This window comes from Mus musculus, chromosome 11 (genome assembly GCF_000001635.26).
Source record: "Mus musculus strain C57BL/6J chromosome 11, GRCm38.p6 C57BL/6J".
Taxonomy (NCBI): domain Eukaryota; kingdom Metazoa; phylum Chordata; class Mammalia; order Rodentia; family Muridae; genus Mus; species Mus musculus.
The window spans coordinates 55,586,789-55,608,764 of record NC_000077.6 but is presented as its reverse complement, the minus strand read 5'-3'; the positions used below and the strand labels follow the sequence as shown (position 1 = coordinate 55,608,764).

At 46.0% G+C, this 21,976-nt stretch overlaps 1 protein-coding gene and 1 long non-coding RNA gene across 3 annotated transcripts in view; one reads left to right on the top strand and one right to left on the bottom strand.

The window, feature by feature from the left end:
* The first annotated feature begins 566 nt into the window (after positions 1 to 566).
* The window catches only part of Glra1 (glycine receptor, alpha 1 subunit), a 93,960-nt gene continuing 72,550 nt past the window's right edge, over positions 567 to 21,976 (top strand). For both annotated transcript variants that reach the window (NM_020492.4, NM_001290821.1), the window contains exon 1: positions 567 to 1,087. In NM_020492.4, the coding sequence (NP_065238.2) occupies positions 1,032 to 1,087 (56 nt within the window). In that variant the 5' untranslated portion in view covers positions 567 to 1,031. The remainder of the gene's footprint in view (positions 1,088 to 21,976) is intronic.
* Positions 2,525 to 5,815, bottom strand: Gm51862. The gene is made up of 3 exons (XR_003949554.1): positions 5,741 to 5,815; positions 4,223 to 4,295; positions 2,525 to 3,429 (listed from the first exon to the last, which is right to left on the bottom strand). It is a non-coding gene; the product is annotated as a predicted gene, 51862 (long non-coding RNA).

Here is a 21,976-nt window from a genome sequence, read left to right as displayed (position 1 = left end):
AATTGGCCGAACCTGGAGAGAAGATATGGTTTTCGCAGCTGCGGGCCAATGAACACTCCGAGTGGGAGGGTTTGAAGCTTCTAAGGAGTTTTTCCCCCCATTTTCCCCTCTCCACCCCCTCCCGTCGGTCCTCGCCCCCACCATCCTCTACGCCGCCAGTTTGTTAAATTAATGCAGTAAGAAAGTCTGAAGATCTGAGGGAGTCTGGCCAGAAGAAGATGGGCGAGCTTAGAAATTGGAGATGCCTGTGAAAGCTTGGGTTCTTGAGCCCTGCTGGGAAGCCATGGACCCCAGCAGCCCCTGAAAGTTGTGGTGGGCTCTCTTGCTCCTGCAGCCCCAAGCAATGGGACACCTTTCTTGCAGCGATCCCAACTTATTCGTCGGGGACCAGAGAACACGGACTGCAAGGCGGCAGCAGACAGGAACGGAGGCAGGGGAACGAGATTCCGGGACTCGGTCGCGATGCGCCAGCCTGGCACACTCTCCGACATCTAACTGAAGCCAGCACCGTCACCTGCTCCACCCCCCCCCCCAACCCCTAAAACCCCTCGGGCCAGCCCAGGGCCAGAAAGAAGATGCCAGCCGGGTCTAAGGGTCTGAGGCCAGGGCTCTGATCCCCACGGATTTCTTCCTTTCATGGAGCTGGCCATCTCGACAGGAAAATAAGGGTAAAAATAAAGAAGAAGAAGAGTAAAGAAAGAAAGAAAAGAAGAAAATATACCCACCCCCAAACGTGCCTCCCAGCGCCGCAGGGAGCCTCCAGCGAGTAGAGCTTCAGCCGCGCTCTTCCCGCCCGCAGCCGGGCTGGACGCTCTCCGTGGTGCTGAACCTGCACGACTGCCGCTGTCCGCGGTACCTTAGCTGCCTGGCTGCAATTCTCCCCCGGCTCTGACACCTCGTCCCTCTACTCCCTGCCCCCTTAAACATCTGGATTATTATCCCCAGTGGCGCTCTCTGGCTTCGTAAGTGCCCATCGAAAACATTTTTGCACCCCCATAACTCGTGGACTTTACAGCACTAGAATCTGGAAGATGTACAGCTTCAATACTCTGCGATTCTACCTTTGGGAGACCATTGTATTCTTCAGGTACGCGATTTTCTATACTGACCACTATCCTTATGGTGCAATAGGGGTTCAGGAGGAGTAGGGAGGCTGACTCTGCCGCGGCTTCATCAATTGGGGAGGGGGTGCTGTGTGCTGAAGGCCCTTCCATCCCTCTCCTTCCCCCACCCCCCACCCGCAGGGTGTCTGGCTGGTGCGTGTAGGTCCCAGACAGTGGCTGCTCCTGGTTGCTCCGGCAGCGGTTTGCCTGTTCTTTGCAGTCTGTCTGCTTACTGCACTCCCCGCAAAATTGGGGCCCCAGCCCCCTAGCCCCTCTGCTCGTTACCCTTCACTCGACTGAGGACTTAAGGGGAAGCTTTGTGAGTTTTTTAGTTTAATTGGGACCGCATTCTCTCAAACCGCAGTGCTGGAAACCCCGGGTCTCCCGTCTGGGAGCGAAGTGACAACTAGCGGTGACGCGGAAGGTTGCAGTTGGACTGGCTGGGCACAAAACAGCATTCTGTCTCTCTTTTTGTTGTTTTGCTTCGGGGTCAGGGGTTTCTGTAGTTTGGAGCTGGGAAAAAACGCAGTTATGACCGCAGCTTACAAAGCCCTAACTTAAATGCAGATCAGGCCTATTTAATAATAGATGCTAGAAAATATTTTCCTTTTATAACTTTGACTCCCTCCTCCCTGATACACGCTTCTTTCCAAACTCTGTTACAACAGACCCTCCGCTACTCCAAAGGGCAGTTCTTCTTTATGAATGGATGCCTATATCTGCTGCCATAACTAGGCTCCCCACGCCCACCCACTGACTCCTAATTCTCTGCTTACAGACTTGGCATTCTTGTCTTAGTCCAAGTGAAAAGTGAAAAATTACATCTTTAGGAAGTATTGAAACAGATAGGCCTTTCGAAAGTGGGCAAATCATGCCGTCTTCAGAGGAGATGATGATAAATTCCATCTATATGAATTGAGAAATATTCTTCCCAGCTCTGCAGAGATCGTTAATCTTCCTCATTCTAGCGCGTCTGCTTCTCATGTTTTACCACTGTGGTGAGTTAATAGGCATTTGGAAAAAAAAAACCCACTCCGCTTGTTCTAAAAGCTAAACGACCACCAAATAAGATCTTCTCTGATTGTAAAACAGAATGTAAACGTGATTTTATTGCACTGCAAAGAGTTGCTGGTTTGACTGATCCATTGGTTGGTGGTAGGAGTGAGGCCTTCTCTCCCAAGTGACAATTTCTGAAACTGAGCCTCTCTTTGCGTTTTTTCCCTCTAGAGATGATGAAGGTTCATCTTCCCAGGGTTACCCACTGCTAAAGCTTTTAATGCCCTCTTAAAATAATTTTTAGCATCTCATTGTCCCAACCACAGCTTAGACTGTAAATAGCCAAATATTTTTTTAAGTCCAACATTCCAAGGCCTTGTGAGATTTACCTACTTCGTAAGATGGATGAGGTGGGAGGACTAGAAGAGTCTTGTCCTCTACGCACCCCCCATTCCTTTTTTTCTTAATGCAATACTTGATTTTCTTCTCCCAGACATGAGCTTTCACCAAAAAAGGAGAATCGGTCTAAAAGGTCTGCATTGTAATCGCTCAGATAAGGGTGAGGCTCCACTGTCTTAATTCTGCAAGTGAACTGGTGGTGGCCCAGCAGAGTCTCCCTTCCCCTATATGGGTGAAGGCACCTATGAGCAGCAATGGGCATGATGGAGAACTCACTGTGCTTATGAAGAAATGAGAGGCATGACTAGAGAGATCCGGATCGTGCTGCTGCTGCTGTGGTGGCGGCGGCAGCACTATCGAAGCCAGAGAACTGGCTACTCCACTTCAGGAGTTAACGTTCAGACCCTTTGCAGTTTCCCAGAGAGATGAAGCCAAGGGGGTCACAAAGGAGTTAACCACGGAATATGTCCTTGTTCAAATGGCACTTGCGTCTCTAATCCTTTCATCTTTTACATTTTAGGTGAGACATACAAAGAGCCTTAGCATTGAGGGTAAACAGAGGCCAGCAGCTTCCTTGCAGGTTACATGAGAATAACTACTCCTTCTCACCAAGGGACAGGCTTAAGAGTTAGAGTGAGCCAGTGTGTATATTCCCAGGGCTCAGGCCCTTCTTAGATCAAGTGAGGCTTGCCACTCACCTGTTTGAGATTTCAGAAAAAAACGTGGGGGCCACCAGGGGGCTACCTAAGGTGCTGCATCGCATCTGTGAGCAACCAGCAAAGCAGCAACATCAACAGCAAAACAAACAAAAACAGCTGAAGTGAGTGGTGGGGGAGCCTCACGTGCTACCAATGCAGGAAGTGAATGGAGGCCTTGGAAAGGCAGCTGGGGTCCGAGGAAACAGCATCAATGCAGTGTTCATTAGCCGTGTCTGCACAAATACATGGAAGCAATTTGGCTGAAGTCCCTGCATTCAGGTTAAACAGCCTAATGTTTTAAATTTAATATGTAACACCCTGTGATCCAATAACATAAATCTCGTGTCACTCAGAGGTCAGGGCCTTATATCTACAGGGGCTAAAACTAATATTCAATTTTTGATTAATTACTTAATACTGCAAACACATTCCCTTTCCAACCCACCTTTAAACTAAAGGGAGTATGGCTTTGATTCCCGGAGTCTTGACAGAGGCTTATAGCAAGGATGAGACTAGTATAACCCCAACAGTCCCTCACCTTCTCAATAACTCAGACAGTCATAATCTGTAACAATGTTTCTCAGCCCCTGCACTTTCGGCATTTTGATCTTTGTAATTCTTTGTCATGACGTCTGCCCTGTGCGTTGTAGCAGTCTGTCTGCTGCCGGTAGCGTTTTTCTCCCTGATCACAACAATCAAAAACGTCTCCGGACACTGCAAACTACCCCAGGGTACAGTGTGAAGGGACAGGATTTTTTCCAAGTTTTGAATGACAATAGAAATAAATAAATTTTTAATCAGCTGCCCTGATGCACTAATCACAATAATGAAAAAGTCGAGATTGCTTGAGGTAACAACCCCTGGCAGGATACCCAGCATGTCCCACTGAAATAGAAAAGGATCTAGTTTAAGCTTCAGCAAGGGATAAATACAGGAAGGCGTGAAGCAAATCATGGGTGATTCTCCCAGGAGATCACCACGTTTTCCTTAAGTACCACTTCCATTTCCCATCCCGATAGACGATACCTTGTACTGAGATCCTGTGTGTCAGTCCCTTGCTAAGAAAGCTGATCAAAACCTCAAAATAAGGATGTCAATTCTAGGATGAGAAAAAACATGGTAAATACATTGTTTAATGTCTCTATCACTCTGGAAAGATAGATGACTATTTTCCTAAGATATGCCCTCTTGGAAAGGTCCCCAAGCTTATCAAGAAGGGCAGACAACCACCTGGATCTTTCTCCCTGGAAACATCTATGTTCTCCCCGAGTCCTTCCCACTGTATTTTGGGGTACTGCAGAACGCATCTAGAAGTTTCTGAAATGGCCCAAGGACTTTTTCCTAAGATAATAAGCCTTTAAGGCAAGTCTGCATCAGGGACAGCCAAACTGTCAATCAGTCCACCTGCCCTCTGGAGCTTAGGGAAGATGGGAAAGAAATGTCATATGTTCATTCCCAACCGGCAGTTTGAACAAGGCCAATACATGGAATTGTACGTCTGCACATAACGTCTGCAAACTTGAGAAATTGGGACGGACCCGCCAGGGGCATGTGGGAAATTTATCTTAGGAATGGTCTTATGAAAGACTGCAGCTAAATGGGGCAAAGGAGAGAGTGGAACAGCTACGGTCCATGGGTTCTGACTTCCAGAGTCAACTCTGCTCTCATCCTGCGACACAGTTGTAAGAAGGCTCTATTTTCGACTCAGATGGCTAAACCTAACGCTTGTAAGTTCCCTTCAGCCTTTGAGTAACCCATTATCAAAGACGGGGCTCCATTTTCACAAAGGTTTTGGATGAACTAACTGGCCCCAGTGGCTACCCTGCCTTCAACCCTTCACCAGGCATTAACTAATCATGCGATTGCGTGTCCCATTCAAAACCAGCTACTCTGCAGGGACACATACCATCCCTGCAGAGAGGGACCTTCTCTCCTAGAGCAGAGGGTCTCCAGTGCTTGCCTCCAAGTGCTCTGTGTACGGAGCCTGTGACAGCACCACACTGATGTGGTGCCATTAACGTTATTTCCTTCATCAGCTGGCAGAAGCCAATGTGATTTCTAAGATGGATGGTGCTGTCTCCTGTAAGCTGGGCTTGAAGGTTCTTCTGTAGGGTTTTCAGTGTGCTTTAGATAGTGCAGCCTCGGCCACAGCAGACTTGGGACCAGGAATTTAACTGTTTCCGCGTGACCTTGAGAAGACTCTGTGACCCTACTGAGTCTCACTCTGCTCACCTGTAAAATGAAAGGATGCCACCAATTACACTCTCAGAAACTTTTAGATGGTCCTGTTTGCAATGACCTTCTTCCAATCTTTCCCCATAATAGTACAGTTAGGGTTAAAGTCATTGCAGCATATCCCAGTTATCACCAAAATAATAATAATAATAATAATAATAATAATAATAATAATAATAAAATGGCTGTTGCCAGCTACTCCCGGTCTCAAAACTCAGAAAGAACTGAGGACCTCAGCCAGCTACTTTCCTCTATGAACCATTCCCCTAAAGTGGACGTGGTGAATGACAAAGACTATAAATGTCTTACCTTCCTAGGCCAAGAAATGTTGAGAGTGATAGGATGTCCCACCACTGCCGTATCTGAAAAATGATTTGAGAAAGTCAGGTTCTCTTCTTTCTTTCAGTGACTGTTTAACATTTATCTGCCCCCCTGACAACGTAAAGCCTAATTTTTTAGTTGTTTACTGAACTCATCCTTGACTTATTTGCCCATTGTCATAGCCAAGGGAATACACAACTGTCAGAAACTGACTATCACAGCACAAGCAATGCCTCTCACTGAGTTGATCTAAGATGACACACTACTAAGGACCCCTGGTGTTTCCTAGTCAGCTCATACGGTTTGGGCAGAGGTAAATTCAAACCTGGCTATAGTCTCTGAAACATTTTATATAGGTTCCAAGTCTTCCTTAAGATTGCATGTATCTCTGATGTACCCATGGCCTCCATATTGGGAAACATTAGATTTGATTTAGCCAATGCAGCTGCAAGAGCATAGATTTCTTTTTAATGCACACAGAAATTCTGGCTCGAGGGAACTAAGAACTTTCTGGAATCTCTGCTGAATGATACAGGAGCTACCACAATAGTTACGGAGGTCAGGAAAGGGAACTGGAGTCTACCTGCCAGGGGGATATAGAAATTCACACTTCTATAGATTATAAATTTGTGAGTGATTTCTTGCAAAAGAATAAATGAAATGCAGGTCAGAGACAACCCTGGCAATGCTTAGACCTCCTCTTGTCCTGACTCCTAAGTTGCCTCCTGAGATTTTGGGGCTCTAAATCAGGCCAAGAGCACATACTTGGTATTTTTCTCATTCTTCAAAATAGATCAGATAATAACTAAATTGGGCAATGAACCTACATGCACAATGTGGCAAAGGATTATTAAAAGGAAGCCACTTTAGTTATATAAAAAAACCTGCATTTAAGGAAGAAAACAGGCTTCAGAATGCACCAGAAGGACATAGCAGAAAATTTACCAATCCACAAATAAAGCCACAGGCACCATTATTGTTCCTGGCACTTACAGCCTCTCTGCCCCGAACTCCAGCTGTCTCCCACAAACCCTTTCCCAGTTAAGCCTAACACACAACCAAAGACACCACAGGGTGCCAGCAACTTCATTGAGAAAACAGTTAGAAGGGAACCATGGCTGGAGGGTAGGAGGGGGGGCTTAGCCACACAGTCCAGGCTCTGGAATGTGAGCCCTTAAGAGGGGTGCCTGCGGCACCAAAGCTTTTGAAATGGTGTCTAAAGATCCCTTTGTGGTTTTCTGAAGTTGATATTGTCTGAAGCTAATTCAGCACAATTAGATTACCACTCTTAGCCTTTGAATCCGGCCTGTTCTGTAGGATCTGTTACTAAATGAGTTTACCGTCTTAACCGGTGCTGTTGACAACTGTGAATCCCAGCCATGAAGCGGCGGTTCTCTCTCCCTCTTGCCTCGGGTGTGAAGGAAACCCACAAAACACAGTGCCCATCCTCGTGAGCTGCATCCTCGGAGCTCCCACCCATTCATTGCAGAGAGTCACACTGTCCCTCCTCGTTAAGGAGTCTGAGGCAGCATGAACTCTGAGCAGATCTCAAAACTGACCTCTCAAAACTAGTTGAGAAAGGTTTGTCAAAAAGACAAATCCCAAGAAATTGAGAGGTTTGAGCTTACATAAAGAATTCTTGTTACTAAAAATAATAATAATAATGCGTGAAGAGACAATAGCTAATGCTGGCAGTGATGGAGAGACTTAGGGTATTGATAATGTCACAAGTGCACTCAGATCTCCAAACACTTCAGGTTGTGTACCTATGTGGATAGCTTTGCATATGTCAATCAAACATAAAGGTAGTTTTAACATTTAAATATTTGGGGGTGGGAAATGGCTCAGTGGATAAAATGTTGAATTGAGTCCCTCGTGTCACTAAGTAGCAACATTTTAAAAGTAAAATACAGATTCCCCACCAGGATCTCGGATGACGGAACCAGAGACTGAATTGTTCACAGAACCCTTTTGTTGAAGCTTTTCAAACTTCTGGTGCACAGCAAGTGCCAAGAGCCTTGCTGGAGATGTCATGGGGGGGGGGGGGGGCGGGCTGAGAGTCAGTCTTTCTGCCAGCCCTCTCATGACCCAGAGGCTAACACAGAGAGAAGGTAAGGTTAGCAAGGCCCTGAGTCATCCTGACTGAGGCCACATGTGAAGAAGCTCTTTCACGTTGCAGATAAAAAAGAAAAGATAAAGAAGTTGTTTGCAGGGGGGCAGGCCTCCCTAACCCATCAGTCACACATCCTTTCCTCAGTTTATTCCCCGTGTGTTGTGTGCAAGACCTTTATGCCCTGATGATGCTATATGGCCTCCCTTCATTTCTTGCTGTTCTGTCTCCTTCTCTTAAACATAAGCACAACTCAAGGCAGAGCTCCTCTCCAGGGCAGCCAGCCCTACCCTGAGATGGCCATGCAGTCCCTGAGTCTTTGTGCACCTGCAGCTCTCAGTCACACACCACAGCCATGCAGTAAGAGAGAGGATGCAGAGAGAGAGAGAGAGAGAGAGAGAGAGAGAGAGAAAGAGAGGCAGCCAATGGATGAGAATGGCATTCTGACCCCAGAGGACTTAGGATACTGCAATGAGCATCTGTGGACTGAGGGAGGAGTGAATCTGATGTCAGAAGGGACTTGGGGGAATCAGGACACTCACCCATCTTCCTAGGCACCTGATCCAGCATTCACTAGAGGCTTGCTTGGGACTCCCAGAGGTGTGGAAGGCTCCGCACCATCCCACCATTGCTCTGACTCCAGAATCATGCCCTTCCTTCTGCATCCCTTTAACTTACCCACCTTTGCAGGGAGTCTGTTGCTACCTCGTACCCATGAGAGCGACTGCTCTGTTCTGTGTGTGTTTGTTGCTATGTGTTCCTTGCAGCAAAACCCTCCCTAGCTCCAGAGGACTGCGGCAAGCCACCTTGCTCTTGCAGTAGCTCCTCAGTTTGAAGCATAAGCTGCCCAATCACCCAATCCCCTTAAAAAGAAAAAGAAAACAGTTCCAGGACAGTGGTACCTACCCCACAGCAGAGCTCAGAGAACTGAGGCTTAGAGGGAAAACATGTTTAGCCTTTGGGTGATGTAAGAAACCCGCCTGATTATCACAGGGTAAAGCCAGGTGCTATGACCTGTGCCTGTAATCTCAGCACTGGGGGTTCCTCCATATTGCTATGCACTTACTGGGGTTTTTTCCACCAAAGCCAATCCTAAATTATGTGTCTTTGCAAACACACATGGCATTTTCCTGGGAGGGTGGGGAAGAAATTGGGAAAAGGGAGAGTCCTCTGGTGCTTGCAAAACACACATTTTATCCACATGGTTGACACTGCCATGTGAAAATCCTTCCTCAGCCTTCTCTCTACCCTTTTTCATGATGTCCCATCTCAGTCTGAATAGCAACAGCAAGTTAACAATAATGACTAGTATGTATGAGTCCTTCCTGAAGGCTGGGTATGGTACTGACATTGTGTTTTCAACCTTCATCCCTTCCACAGAAGGGACACTGATTACCCTCCAGCCCCACTGCACCTTGTCTCACAATTCTCTCAGGAATCCTAAGATGCAGGGACTATTTAACACAACCCCCCATTTTAGAGGTGACAAAACTGAGGCATAAAAATGATTATGTAACTCTCCTAAGTGACAGCTAGTACTCTAGAATGCACTTGGAGGGCTGGTGATGTGGCTCAGTTGGTAGAGTACTTGCCTCACACACAACACCCTGGGTTTTATCCCTTGCACCCAATAAAGCATGGTAATGATATACACCTGTAACTCCAAGACTTGGGAAGTAGAATCAGGAGAACCAGGAGTTCAAGACATCCTTAGCTACAGAGCAAGCTGGAAGCCAGGCGGGTTTACATGATACCTTATTTCAGAGAGAAACAAACAAACAAAAAGAGAAAGAAAGAAAGAAAGAAAGAAAGAAAGAAAGAAAGAAAGAAAGAAAGAAAGAAAGAAAGAAAGAAAGAAAGGAAGGAAGAAAGAGGGAGGGAAAGGAAGGAAGGAAGGAAGGAAGGAAGGAAGGAAGGAAGGAAGAAAGAAAGAAAGAAAGAAAGAAAGAAAGAAAGAAAGAAAGAAAGAAAGAAAGAAAGAAAGAAAGAAAGGAAAAGAAAGGGGAGGTAAGTGAGGGAAGGAGAGAGGATGGAGAGAAGGAGGAAAGGAAGGGAGACAACAGGAGTAGAGAAGAGAGGGGGAAGAGAGGGGAAAGAATAAAGGAAGGGGAGGGGAAGAAAGGAGAGGAGGAGGAGGAGGGAAGGAAAGGGGAGGAGAGACAGGGAAGGAAGGACACTACCTTTGATCCCACACTCACCAGGGTGGAGTCAGGAGACATTGAAGCAGATGAGGAAGATGGATGAGACAGGTTCTGTCTCTCAAAAGAACCAAGAGCCAATCCCTTGTCGGAGTGTATAAATAGTAATAGTGTCCTTGCCCTACACACGAAAGTGAGTTTCCAACCTTCATCCCTTCCACAGCAGGGACACTGGCTACCCTCCAGCCCCACAAGCAAGGCTAAGACTACAGTTCTTTCTGAGAGTATGGGTACTTTCTCCCACTGCACTTTTTCCTCTTTGTCCCCAAATCATCTGCGTGGAAGAGCTATCTAGATGATGGCAGCAGGTTCTTGATCGAGAGCCCAAGCAGGGCAGCAAAGCACTCTAGCCTAGAAAAGAATAGTAAGAACTATTGGTCCCCTGTTTGAAGACCAACAACCTGTGCAGCCACACAGTATAACTCCATCATGGAGGATCAAGTATCCCTAGTGTACCTTTAACTTCTTTATGGGTGAGAGTTTGAAGAGGAAACCCTGCCTCAGGTGCTGTCCACCTCACCCTAGACCTCCACATTTGGCTGCCAGAAAACAGAGCCAACAGTCTCTTCAAAACCTCTCTAGACCAGGAGACTGGGTGACCAGGTGCCATAGGTGGCTGTAACAATACACAGAGGGTGCGCAAGGATGAAGGTAGCCCTCCTGAGCCACCCTGGCTCTACCACCTGTTCTTAACATTTCTCCAAGCGACACAGAGACATCCCCCATGTGCCTCTAGCAGGCCAGATGTGGAAGGAAATAATCAATACACACCAAGTCTCTGCCAATCAACTTTTGAAGCAGACCTGCTGCTGTGTTCCTTCATCTTTTCCTGTTGTAAACATTATAATTTGTTTGCATTAAGCAACCTAAGAAAGAATGTTGAGGACCAAACTACACAGGAATCTTATTCCCTAGGATGAATCATGTAGCAGTTTGATATCCATTCTTTCAGATTGTTTTTATACCACAACAGTCACCACAATGTTAGTACATTTGTGCCTGGCTTTATTCTCAGTGTTGAATATGGGTAAACCTGTGGGTTCCTCAGAACTATGCTGTTAATCCAAACCTGTTACTCATCCAAATGTGCAGATGAGCTTCAAGAGTCTTCCTAGGGCCACCCAATCTGGACCAGATAGTCCTCAACTAGATTGCAAGGGATCTGCCTTCAGAAACCCTTTTTCTGCTATGGTGATACAGTTTGCATCATACAGTAATGGAATTAGTCTTAAACCTTCGGTCTGTAGCATGCAGGACCATCATGGTTCCAATAGCTGTACTGACTTTCCCTTGAGCTCACCAGGTCTTTATCTGACACTTACCTTCCAGCTTGTGCCATGGAGCTCCCACTTCTGTCCCTATGTCCTTTACATCACACAAACCAACAACCCAAGCCAAAGTTGTCCATGAATCCCTGCTATGGACCCAAGGTAACACCTGATCCCTCCATAAAACTGGAAAGGGCACCACCTTCAGAGGCACTCGAAACAGCTCCAAGTTGAGATGCTGCTCAGATCCTGCTTTCCTTGTCGAGGGATCTCGGCTGCTTCTCAGCCTTTCTGTATCTCAAGCTTCCTGTCTTTGAAGGGCTGGGGATGTAGCTCAGTTGGTCTACCTCATGTCAAGCTTGTCATCCCAGCACTAAGGAAGTGGAGGCACAAAGGCCAAGAGTTCAAAGTCATCCTGGGCTACATGATAAGTTCCAGGCTAGACTGAGATACATGAGTCTATCTCAAAAAAAAAACGATCTTATAGCTAGGAATAGTGACTCAAGTCCATTTTAAACACTTATCATTCTTTTACGTAGAAGAATATAAACCCTCGTGCAGTAACTCTCTCTCCACACCTGAAATCCTACCCATACCTCAAGATACAACTCTAGCTTCCCTTCCTTCGTGCGCATTCTCTGAGTAGATACCATCCCTACCACCAACTGAGCCTGAAATCACCTTTCAAACATCCCTGAAAACCTGGCTGGAGAAATGGCTTAGCCATTAAGAAGAACACACTCAAGCCTGGAGCTGGTGTCACATGCCTTTAATCCCTGCACTAGAAGGCAAAGGCGGGTGGGTCTCATTGAGTTCAAGGCCAGCCTGGTATATAGTGAGTTGTCCAGGTTAGCCAGGACTACACAGAGAAACCCTATCTTGAAAAACAAAACAAAACAAACAAAAACACAAAGAAGGTCACACACCACTCTTCCAAAGGACATGATTTCAAGTTCTAACACCCTCATCAAGGGTTCCCTAAGGAAACCCTATATAACTATAACTCCAGTTCCAAGGGGATCTGACACTTTGTCCTCTGTGGGCACCCTAACACAACACACACTGACACATACACTTGATCAAAAATAATGAAAGTCAAAAATAAAAATATGTTTTAAGTCCTTGAAAATGTAAGCATCACCCTCGCCCTTGGTTTTGGCAACGTGGCTTCTGGGCATATCAAGCTTTTCTAGCTTCATCACTGGAATAAAAACCCCTCGAGAACCAAGCTGTCTCCCTTGGTGCCTCCCAGAATTTCAACTGGCCCTTCTTGTCCCTCATGAGCTGTGCCATCCCTATGGCTTCGGGTACATCATACACAATGTTTGCTACTCTCCCCCTATATGTCTATTCACTGCCTCCTGTCATTGGGTGACAGAAGTCCAGGACCTGGAGGATTCCACCCAACCAACCCTAAAGCGCTGCTATATCTCACCATGACCCCTTTCTGCTCCAACAAATGAGTCATGGAGAGAGGATGAGTTAAAAGTGGTGGCTCCATCCTGGCCCTGACACAGCTGTAGGAAGTCCTTCAGGCTTTGTCTCACAGTCTGCCAGGGCTTGTCTGAGCTCTGGGCCTCCCCAAATATCTGAGTCATTGCAGATAAAATAAAGTTGCTTCCCACAGTGAACTCAGACTTGCAGAAAAACCACTTCCAAAGAACAAAACAAGCTTTCTAAGGTAGTATTCTCTATGGCCATACTATCCTGAAGGAATGTGATGTCATCAGAAATGGTTTCATTTGTAAAGAAGGCATGGACTTCATTGGAAGTAGCTTCCTCTCTGCGACCTAAAACAGCTACTAGAAAAGAAAATGTCTCCACATGAAAAGGGGCACAATGTTGTCTGGAAAGAGGGGCTTGAAGAGTTTGTTATTAACTTCAACACCTAAAAAGCTACACCTCCTGGAAGATAGGACCGAAGCTAAGTAAAAGATGAGATATCCCACACCCTCTCATGTTGGATCACCTGGAGGTCAGAGCTAGCCAGGTCTTCCTCCACTAGCAAGCTCTACTGTGCATGTGCATTGGGGGTACAGATAGCAACCATCTTCTTCTTTTGAGATAGGATCTCTCCCTGGCTAGGAACTCAGCAAGTACTTTACCCTGTGACTCACTGGCTGTCCAATGAGTCACAGGGACCCTCCTGTCTCCACCTCCTCAGTGCTAGGATTATATAAGTACAGGCCACCACACCTGGCTTTTTCTTAACGTAGATTCTGGGAATGAAGTGCAGGTCTTGATGCTCATGAGGCAAGCACTCTACCTACTGAGCCATCTCCTGAGCCTTCTGCTGTAACTGAGTCTTGGGTTTTCCACATCTAAGATGAGCTGAGACTACATTAAGATAATAGCCCTTCCAGCTGACCTGGCATAAGGCTTCATTTCAGCTGGTAGCAGGAGATCCTGGTAATGCCATGTGTTGAATGTGGAGCAAGATTGTTTGAAGGATTCCAAAGGCACCATTGTCCTCCTCTGTGGCATGAAACTAATAATCCCTATCTGACAGATCACCATTTATGTTGAACGGCAGTTAGCCAGCAGAGTATGGTTACTGCCTATGGTACCTGGATATTGTGCAAAGCAAGAAGGCCAGCACAATGGCCATTTAAAGAGGGCTGGGTGCCAAGGGTGGGCATAGCATAGAGGAGTCCAACTGGCTGGAGGCGGGGAGACAGTAGAAAGATGGAGACAGTTTCATGAACCTCAGGATGGTTAAACTGAGCCATGGGAAATGACTAATTCACAGGGAGCAATGAACGCCAAGAAAGAGAGGTTAATAGAAGAGAAAGAATTTCTCTGAGCCCAAGGACAAGAGTGGACAGTTCTAGGCTCCGTCACCCAGCTTCAGCCTGCTCACAATCTGCCTGTCCCCTCCCAGTGGCCTTCTATTCAGCTGAAAGTGGGTCACTTCTTCACTCTGGAAAAAAAAAAAAAACTTCCCCACTAGAAGCAGGCTATTGTCCTAAGTTATAAGGAGAGACACATGGACAAACAGTAGAGTTCTGGCCTCAGAACACTTCCTTCTAGAGGCACTTAAATACCAAGCTAAATGAACAACTGAGGAAATGAGTCTGTGGCTCAGTCAGTGATGTGTTTGCTGCACAGACATGAGGACCTGATTTTGACTCCCAGAATGGGCATAGAAAGCTGGGTACAGTGTAGATCCTGAAGAGGCAGACAAGAGGATACCCAGAGCTTTTGGACCAGCCAGTCAGACCAATTTGGTGACCTCTGAATTTAGTGAAAGACCCTGTCTCAAAAACTAATGTGGAAATGCACACACATACACACACACACCTGCACACACAACTACATACGTACACACCTGCACACACACACCTATACACACACACACATACCTGAACACATACACAGATACCTGCACATACACATATACTGGCACACACAAGAACATATATAACACACATATAATAATATCTGAGTCTGTTAGCATTACAAAACCAGTGAAACAGAAGACTGGGCCAGAGCTAACGAAGATTTGCCCCAAGGTACCTACTCTTTCACCCACTCTCCCCTTATCTCTGAACCCATAACACGGGGAGACGTGGAGAATGGAAGATAGGAGAAAGCTATATTTCCCTACAGATGAGGAGACTAAAAGACAGACAGGAGGCCAATGTCACATGACCAAAAAGAAGCTCAAGGTGATCCCAGAAAGTCAAAATGTCTAAGATAGGGGCTAATGAGATGGCTTTATGGGTAAAGATCCTTTTTACCAAGCCTGACCTGAGTTTGATCCCCAAAACCCACACGGTAGAAAGAGAAAACTGATTCCACAAGTTATCCTCTGACCTCCATACATGATCACACATAGACAGACAGACACACACACACACATACAGACATACATACATACATACATGCATACTTACATAAATGTAATAAAAATCTGTCTAATATCCAAGGTAAATGATGAGATTGAATGGGTTGGGGAAACTCAAGCATCAAAGAAGTATAATTGGGAAAAAAACCCACTTTTCATTTTTTGGTGTGGCTAAGTGTGCTCATGTGAGGGGGTAAAGTATGGCGATATGGAACCAAATTTGTTTATCGTCACCATCTCTTGAGAATGAGACTGAGGGAGACTCTTATTCCTGGGGTTAAATAGTTCTACAATGCTTGGGTGTTTCACTGTAATTCAAACTGTTTATTAAATGTGAAATTTTTTTTCAAGTCAGGATTTCTCTGTGTATAGGCCTGGCTGTACTGGAGCTTGCTTTGTAGATCAGGCTGGCCTTGAACTCACAGAGATGTACCTGACTCTGCCTCCTGAGAGCTGAGTGCTGAGTGGGGTTAAAAGCCTGCTCCACCACATCCAACTAAAATAAAATATTTTTGAAGGACGAGAATGTCAGAGAGTACAAGCTTGGGAGGGTGGGGCAGGGGGGGGGGGTGCAGGCAGAAACCCATCCTAAGAGGGAAAAGACAACCTGAGTCAGATATGGAAAAGGCAGATCCAAAACAGTGACAGCTTGCGCTAACTGCATTTCACCCTGGAGTAAATGAGCCTGAAGGCTGAGACCCTTCAGTGTGTTTGCAGAGATTTTCCAAGCAACTAAAAACTGCTTTCCTCGTTAAAGCCATGATGCTGGAAATACAAAGTCATTGGAAGGTGTTAAGCCATAGACTTGGGTTTTTAATTTATTTATTTTGTGTGTTGGTGTGTATGTATGCACATATGAGCTGGGGTTTGGTTGTACACGTGTCTGTGCATACATATGGAGTCCAGAGGACAACACTAGTTGTAGTTCATCATAGTCTACAAGCCTCGGGAATAGGCTTTCTCATCAGCCTTGGACTCACCAATTAGGTTAGGCTGGCCTGCTAGAGAGCCCCAGGGATCCTCCTGTCTCTGTTTCCCCCCAGGTTATAATGGCAATCACATGCTAGAATGTAATGAAAGCACATGATATCGGTAGGTTCTGGACTCCAGCTCAGGTCCTCACGTTTGCATGACAAGCATATTACCAAATGAGTCATCTCCTCAACACCAGGCTTGCTTGATATCTGATAATAAAGTGCTGGCCAAGACACATTCTTAACGAGGTACCTGGAGTCTTACCTAATATGAAAGGCTGTTTCATATAACCTTCAAAGTGAGGGGCAATGGGAGGTGGAACAAGAAGTAAGCTGAAGATGGGAAGACTTCTCCTACCTAGTGCTTCCCATTCCAAGGGAGGACTGAGGCCACAGGAAAAGGCCCTTCTCCAGATTAGTGTCCAAACCAGACTAGAGCCAAGGACTCCATGCCTCATTCCCATGACAACTTTCCCCAGCATCTAACAAGATTTCTGCTGGTGCTGTGCCGATGAATAGCAAAGGCACGGGACAATCTTGTTTACATCATCAAGAATTTTACTTTAGAATGACAGCTTTGCCTTATGGACAAGAATTCCCCTAAGTAAGACTTCTACAATTAGTAGCATTAGCAAGTAACATGTGCGGCATACAGCCTGCCATATGTCAGGAAGTTTTTGAATGTTCCATGTAATGAGACATGGGTGTATCTCCATGGTTGAGCGCCTATTCAGCAAGTGCAAAGCCCTAGGTTCAGTTCCTAGCACCCTAAGAAGATAATTAATCCAGGTATACAACTATTTAATTTAATATCAACCCCATGAGGTAGGACCCACTACCACCCCATTTTTGGATGAAGAGCCTAAAGCTGAGATCTTAACCAAAAAGGACTCCTTTAGTTCAGCTTGCTTATTCAAGTTCAAGGTTTTATATGAGAAAGTCATCCCCCACCTGAATATGCTGTTTTGACTATTCGAAGAGGTAGAATGAAAGAAAGAAAAGACCCCAAGGAGGAAAAGTGAGGGGCTCTGCCCAAATCACAGACTTGTCTAGTGAGAAAGGAAGGAGGTAATTTGGGACAGGCTTTCTCCAAACCCCAAGTCTGCCACAACAAACTCCGGGTTTCCTTTTGCTCTAGCACCACAAGATTGGGAACTCAAGTTTAGGTTCCTTCACCCTCAGAGCAGCTCTCTGTTACTCCAGCTCCAAGGAATCTAGCGCCCTCTTCTGGCCTACCTGGGCATCAGGCATGCACATGGTGCACAGACATCCAGGCAAGCAAACCACTCCTATGCATCAAATAAAATTTTATTTTCTTTAAAAAAAAAAATCACTGTTAAAAAAAAAAACCACACACACACAAAAGAAGGCTGAAGATGTAGCTCAGTTGGTAGAGTACTTATCCAGAATGCAGAGGACCCTGGGTTGGGTCCCCAGCACCACATAGACCAAGTACACAACTGTACTCCCTACACTGGGAAAATAGGGAGGACAAGATCAGGAGTTCAAGGTCATCCCCAGCTACATAGTATATCTGATGGGCTATCTGAGACTCAGCCTCAAAAACTATTTGTTCATTTATATTTTTAAAAGATTTTCTTCATTCTTAATCATGGACATTTAGGGGAGAGAGTATGAGCTCATGAGTGCTAGTTGCTGGGGCGGTCAGAGGTGTGTGATATTCTGGGACTAGAATTACAGGTTGGTAAAACACCATGTGGGGGCTGAGCAGTGGTGGCACATGATTTTAATCCCAGCACTTAGGAGGCAGAGGCAGGCAGATCTCTAAGTTTAAGACCAACCTGGTCTACAGAGTGAGTTCCAGGATAGCCAGGGTTACACAGAGAAACCGTGCCTTGGAAAAGAAAACAAAGAAGACACTGTGTGGGCGCTGAAAATTGAACTTAGGTTCTCTGGCAGAGCAGTAAGCACTCTTAAGCACTAAGCCCCTCAAAGAGTAATATTCAACCAATGCATTAGAAAAATACACAAGTGCGTAGTAGAGGCCTGGTCCCTGCACCCTCCATCTCTGCTGTCCTCTGTAGATCACAGGGCCAAGTAAAATTCCAGCTCCTACTTGAACACTGGCCAGAAACTCACCCAGCCTCAGGCAGCCTCTTCCATTACGGGAAAGCTGTGATGGTGAGACTATCCCATCCTCGGGTGCACGCAGCAGCCACAGTAAGAGAGTCCCACTCGTTTTGCCTGGTTGCTTGGAACAAGCCTACAAAACTACAGAAGCAGAACACTCTTGGGGCTGGGGAGATCGCTCAGTCGGTAATGTGCCTGTTGTATAAGCCCAAGGGCCTAGGGTAGGATCCAGACAACCCACATAAAACTCCTGCTATGATGGCACCCACTTGTAATCCCAGCACTGAAGATGCTGAGAGAAACGGAATTCCGAGGCTCACTGGCCTGCTAGTTTAACCTACTAGGAGAACCCCAAGCCAATGAGACCCTGTCTCGAAGAATCAAGTGCCTGAGGAATGATCACTAAGGTTAATCTCTCCCCGCCACATATACCCTACCCACACACAAACACATACATATAAAGAAATACACACCTGGAAGCACGCGGGCACACACACACACACACACACACACACACCTACCTACCTACCTATCTGGTCCTGCTCTTACCCTGCCACCTACAGGCCATGTAGCTTCCTGACACATCACTTCTGCCTCTTGCAGCTTAGTCACCTCCTCTCTACAACAGGAATACAAACACACACCTCACAGAGCATCTTGCAGAAGAAAAATAGCTAATATTTACAGACGGCTTAACTCAGCGCCTGGAAAAATAGAAAAAGACTTCCAGACCATTGTTTCATTAAGTCAGGTCCCTGCTTCCCCACAACGGTCCAGCACACTGGTCCCTTTTGCCCAAGTCTTCTTTCAGCCAAACATCCAGAGTCCTTAATTATTCCTCATAGGTCAATTTCAAGTTTGTTTACCAGCCCAGTTGTTCCTTTCTGGATCTCTTCCAGATGCTAATATCCCTCTTAAAATGCAGGGCCTACAACCGAACACAATAAATTAGCCAAGATTTGAAGTGCAGCCCACATCCAGCAGTCCCTGCCCTCCCTTCCTCTTACAGGCCTTAGATTCTCCTGGGGTTCTCAGAGTGAAGAGTCTTAATCTAGGCTGGAATCAAATTGCAATGAAGGCCACCTACACCTTCTGCGAGAGTCTGAACTCATGGTGATGGCTATCAGATAGACCAAGCTCTCTGTGACCAGCAGTACAGTTGGCACTGAAGACGTACTTTCTTATTTAACCCTAACAGTTCTGGAGGGCACTCTGCTAGCATCATTATTTTCCTGCTAATGAATGGTCCTGTGAGACTCGAGGGACTTGCCCAAGGTCACTGCGTGATAAAAGGCAGGATCTGTGTTGGGTTCTGTGTATGGTTCTCCTGTGTCTTAAGTGTTCAAGGACACGAGGACTATCAGGATGAAAAATGCTGGAAAACGAGACCAGAGTGATTCAGTAGAGAAAGCGACACAATGTACCACACCACGTGGGCATCCGGACCATCTGCCATAGAGGCCACCCCATTCCCGTGAGCACGCACCAGTGACTTTGGTTACCTGGGCAATAGGAGCAAGAGCCTGAGAAGACAAGATGGAGGGGTCACCTCCCTTCTTATCCAGCTGCACTATGGAAAATTAGAAAAAAATCTAATGTTCTGCTCATGATGGTGCTGAAGGTCAGACGGGGTGGGGGCTCCACCTCACCGTTACAGACGTCTACCTCAGAGACGTGCCCGGCTGTGGACTCACCAGCTTTGTTTCTACAATAAGAGCAGAGATTTGCCTCAGTTGGACTTTCAGCATGACTTGTAATGAACTTGAAAATACTACCAAAAGATTTTTGGTTTGCTGTTCAAGGGAGATCCTGAGGCAGGTGGCTATTTGGGTAACAGATTCATCAAAAGTCACTAATGCTGTAGATAGCCAGACAGTAGAAGCATGGTGGTGGCTCTGAGGTACATCCAGGTCCACATGACAGGGAAGGCCTCTTTCTGTATGGACACTTTAGAGGAATAGGTGGAGAGTCAATTGAACTCTTCCTTATTTAGCCCCAGTCAGCCATTGTGTAGTTACCCAATGAGTAGTCAGTTAAAGGATGTCAGATGACTGACAGACATTCTTCCTGGCTTACCATTACTGGGGTTCCACAGGCCGAAGGAGGGAAGAATCTAGAGAAGCAACTTCCTTTAGTTTGAAACTAAACAATTACTATAGCTACTGGAATTGCCTCGGCTTATTCCAAAATGGAAGTGTTTTCCAAAATGGTGTGGCCCTGGCAGCCATTGTCTGTGCCAATCCACAGAAGGACCAGGGAATAAAGAGAAAGAGAGAAACAGACGCATGCTGTCATTTAAGCACTCTAGAATCATTAGGCATGATTCTAAAGATTTGGTAATCGGGGTGGGAGGATGCTCATTCAGAATCTCCCGTGGGGAGGGGAGGGAAACAGAAACAAAACTATCTATAGAGAGGAGAGAAAAACTAGAAGAAATTTACCATTATGCCACCCAAAAAAATTCCTGATGGCAGGGTCCAAGGAATGGTATCCAGGTGGGTTCCATCTTTATTGCATTCTCATAGGACTTCTCCAACATGTGTCCACTGCCTCCATCATTGGAGGAAAACGCTGTGCTTTTAAAGCACTGCACAGCACTGAGCTGAAGGCCAGCAAGCCAGCTAATGGCTGGGCATTTTTGCCACTGAACTGCATCTGAACAGCATCCCACACTGAATGATGCAGGAGCTATGACTGCCCTCTCACCATCAGATCCCCAACCTTTTTATCAAAATGCTAACGCAAGACTAATAATTTACTACTCAGCAGAGAAACTATTAAGGGCACAGCAGAATAATCACCTGAATGATGCATGGTACTTCTAAATGGGAGGATGGGTTGCCCTGGGAGATTCCAGGGTAGAGCACAGAGAAGATTCCAGAAATTTCTAGAAGGCCCTCCATGTTTCACCATCACAGAACCCAGATCAGCCAACTCTGTTGGGGTCGAAGGCTGTTTAACACTGATGACACAGGAGCACTCTGATACTGATAATATTAATTGGAAAAAAAAAAGAACTTATTCTGTAAAACCCACCTCCACACCAGTTAAAAGAAAGTACTGTATCTCCATTTCACACGTGTAGAAGGAGCAAAACCTTAGCGTGATCAGCCACCCAGCTACCCCACAGCAGAGCAAGAGTCCAGTGCTTAACTTCTGCCCAAAAGTCATTCTTTTTATTTTTATGCAAGTTCTTTATTTTTTTCTGGTTTCTCAGTAAAGCAGATTTCAGTAGAGAGAGAAACCTGGGGAGGTATGCTGGAAGTCTAGGGAGAGGGAAGAAATGATCTTTCTAAAGCATGAGATTATCAGGGTCTTAGACATGCCCAAGCGCCTGATATTGCAGCTGTTTCTATAACCTGAAAAGAGGCCAGTGCTTGTCATGTGATGAACATGTGACCTTCTAAGTGAAAAGTATTTGCTATATGTTACTTCACAAGAACTATATTCCTAGACTCGGGGCACCGCTCCGTAAAGTGCTTGTCATGCATGCAGGAGGACCAGAGTTCACTTCCTGAATGAACAAGGTCACATGAGCTCTGAGTCCAGCACTGGGAAGGCAGAGACGGGGACAGGCCAATACCTGGAGCTCATGAGCCAGCTGGGCTACCCTAACCAATGAGCTCCAGGGCCAGAGAGACATTATTTCAAAAAACAAAAATGTAGGGCTGGAGAGATGGCTCACTGATTAAGAGCACTGACTGCTCTTCCTGAGATCCTGAGTTCAATCCCCAGC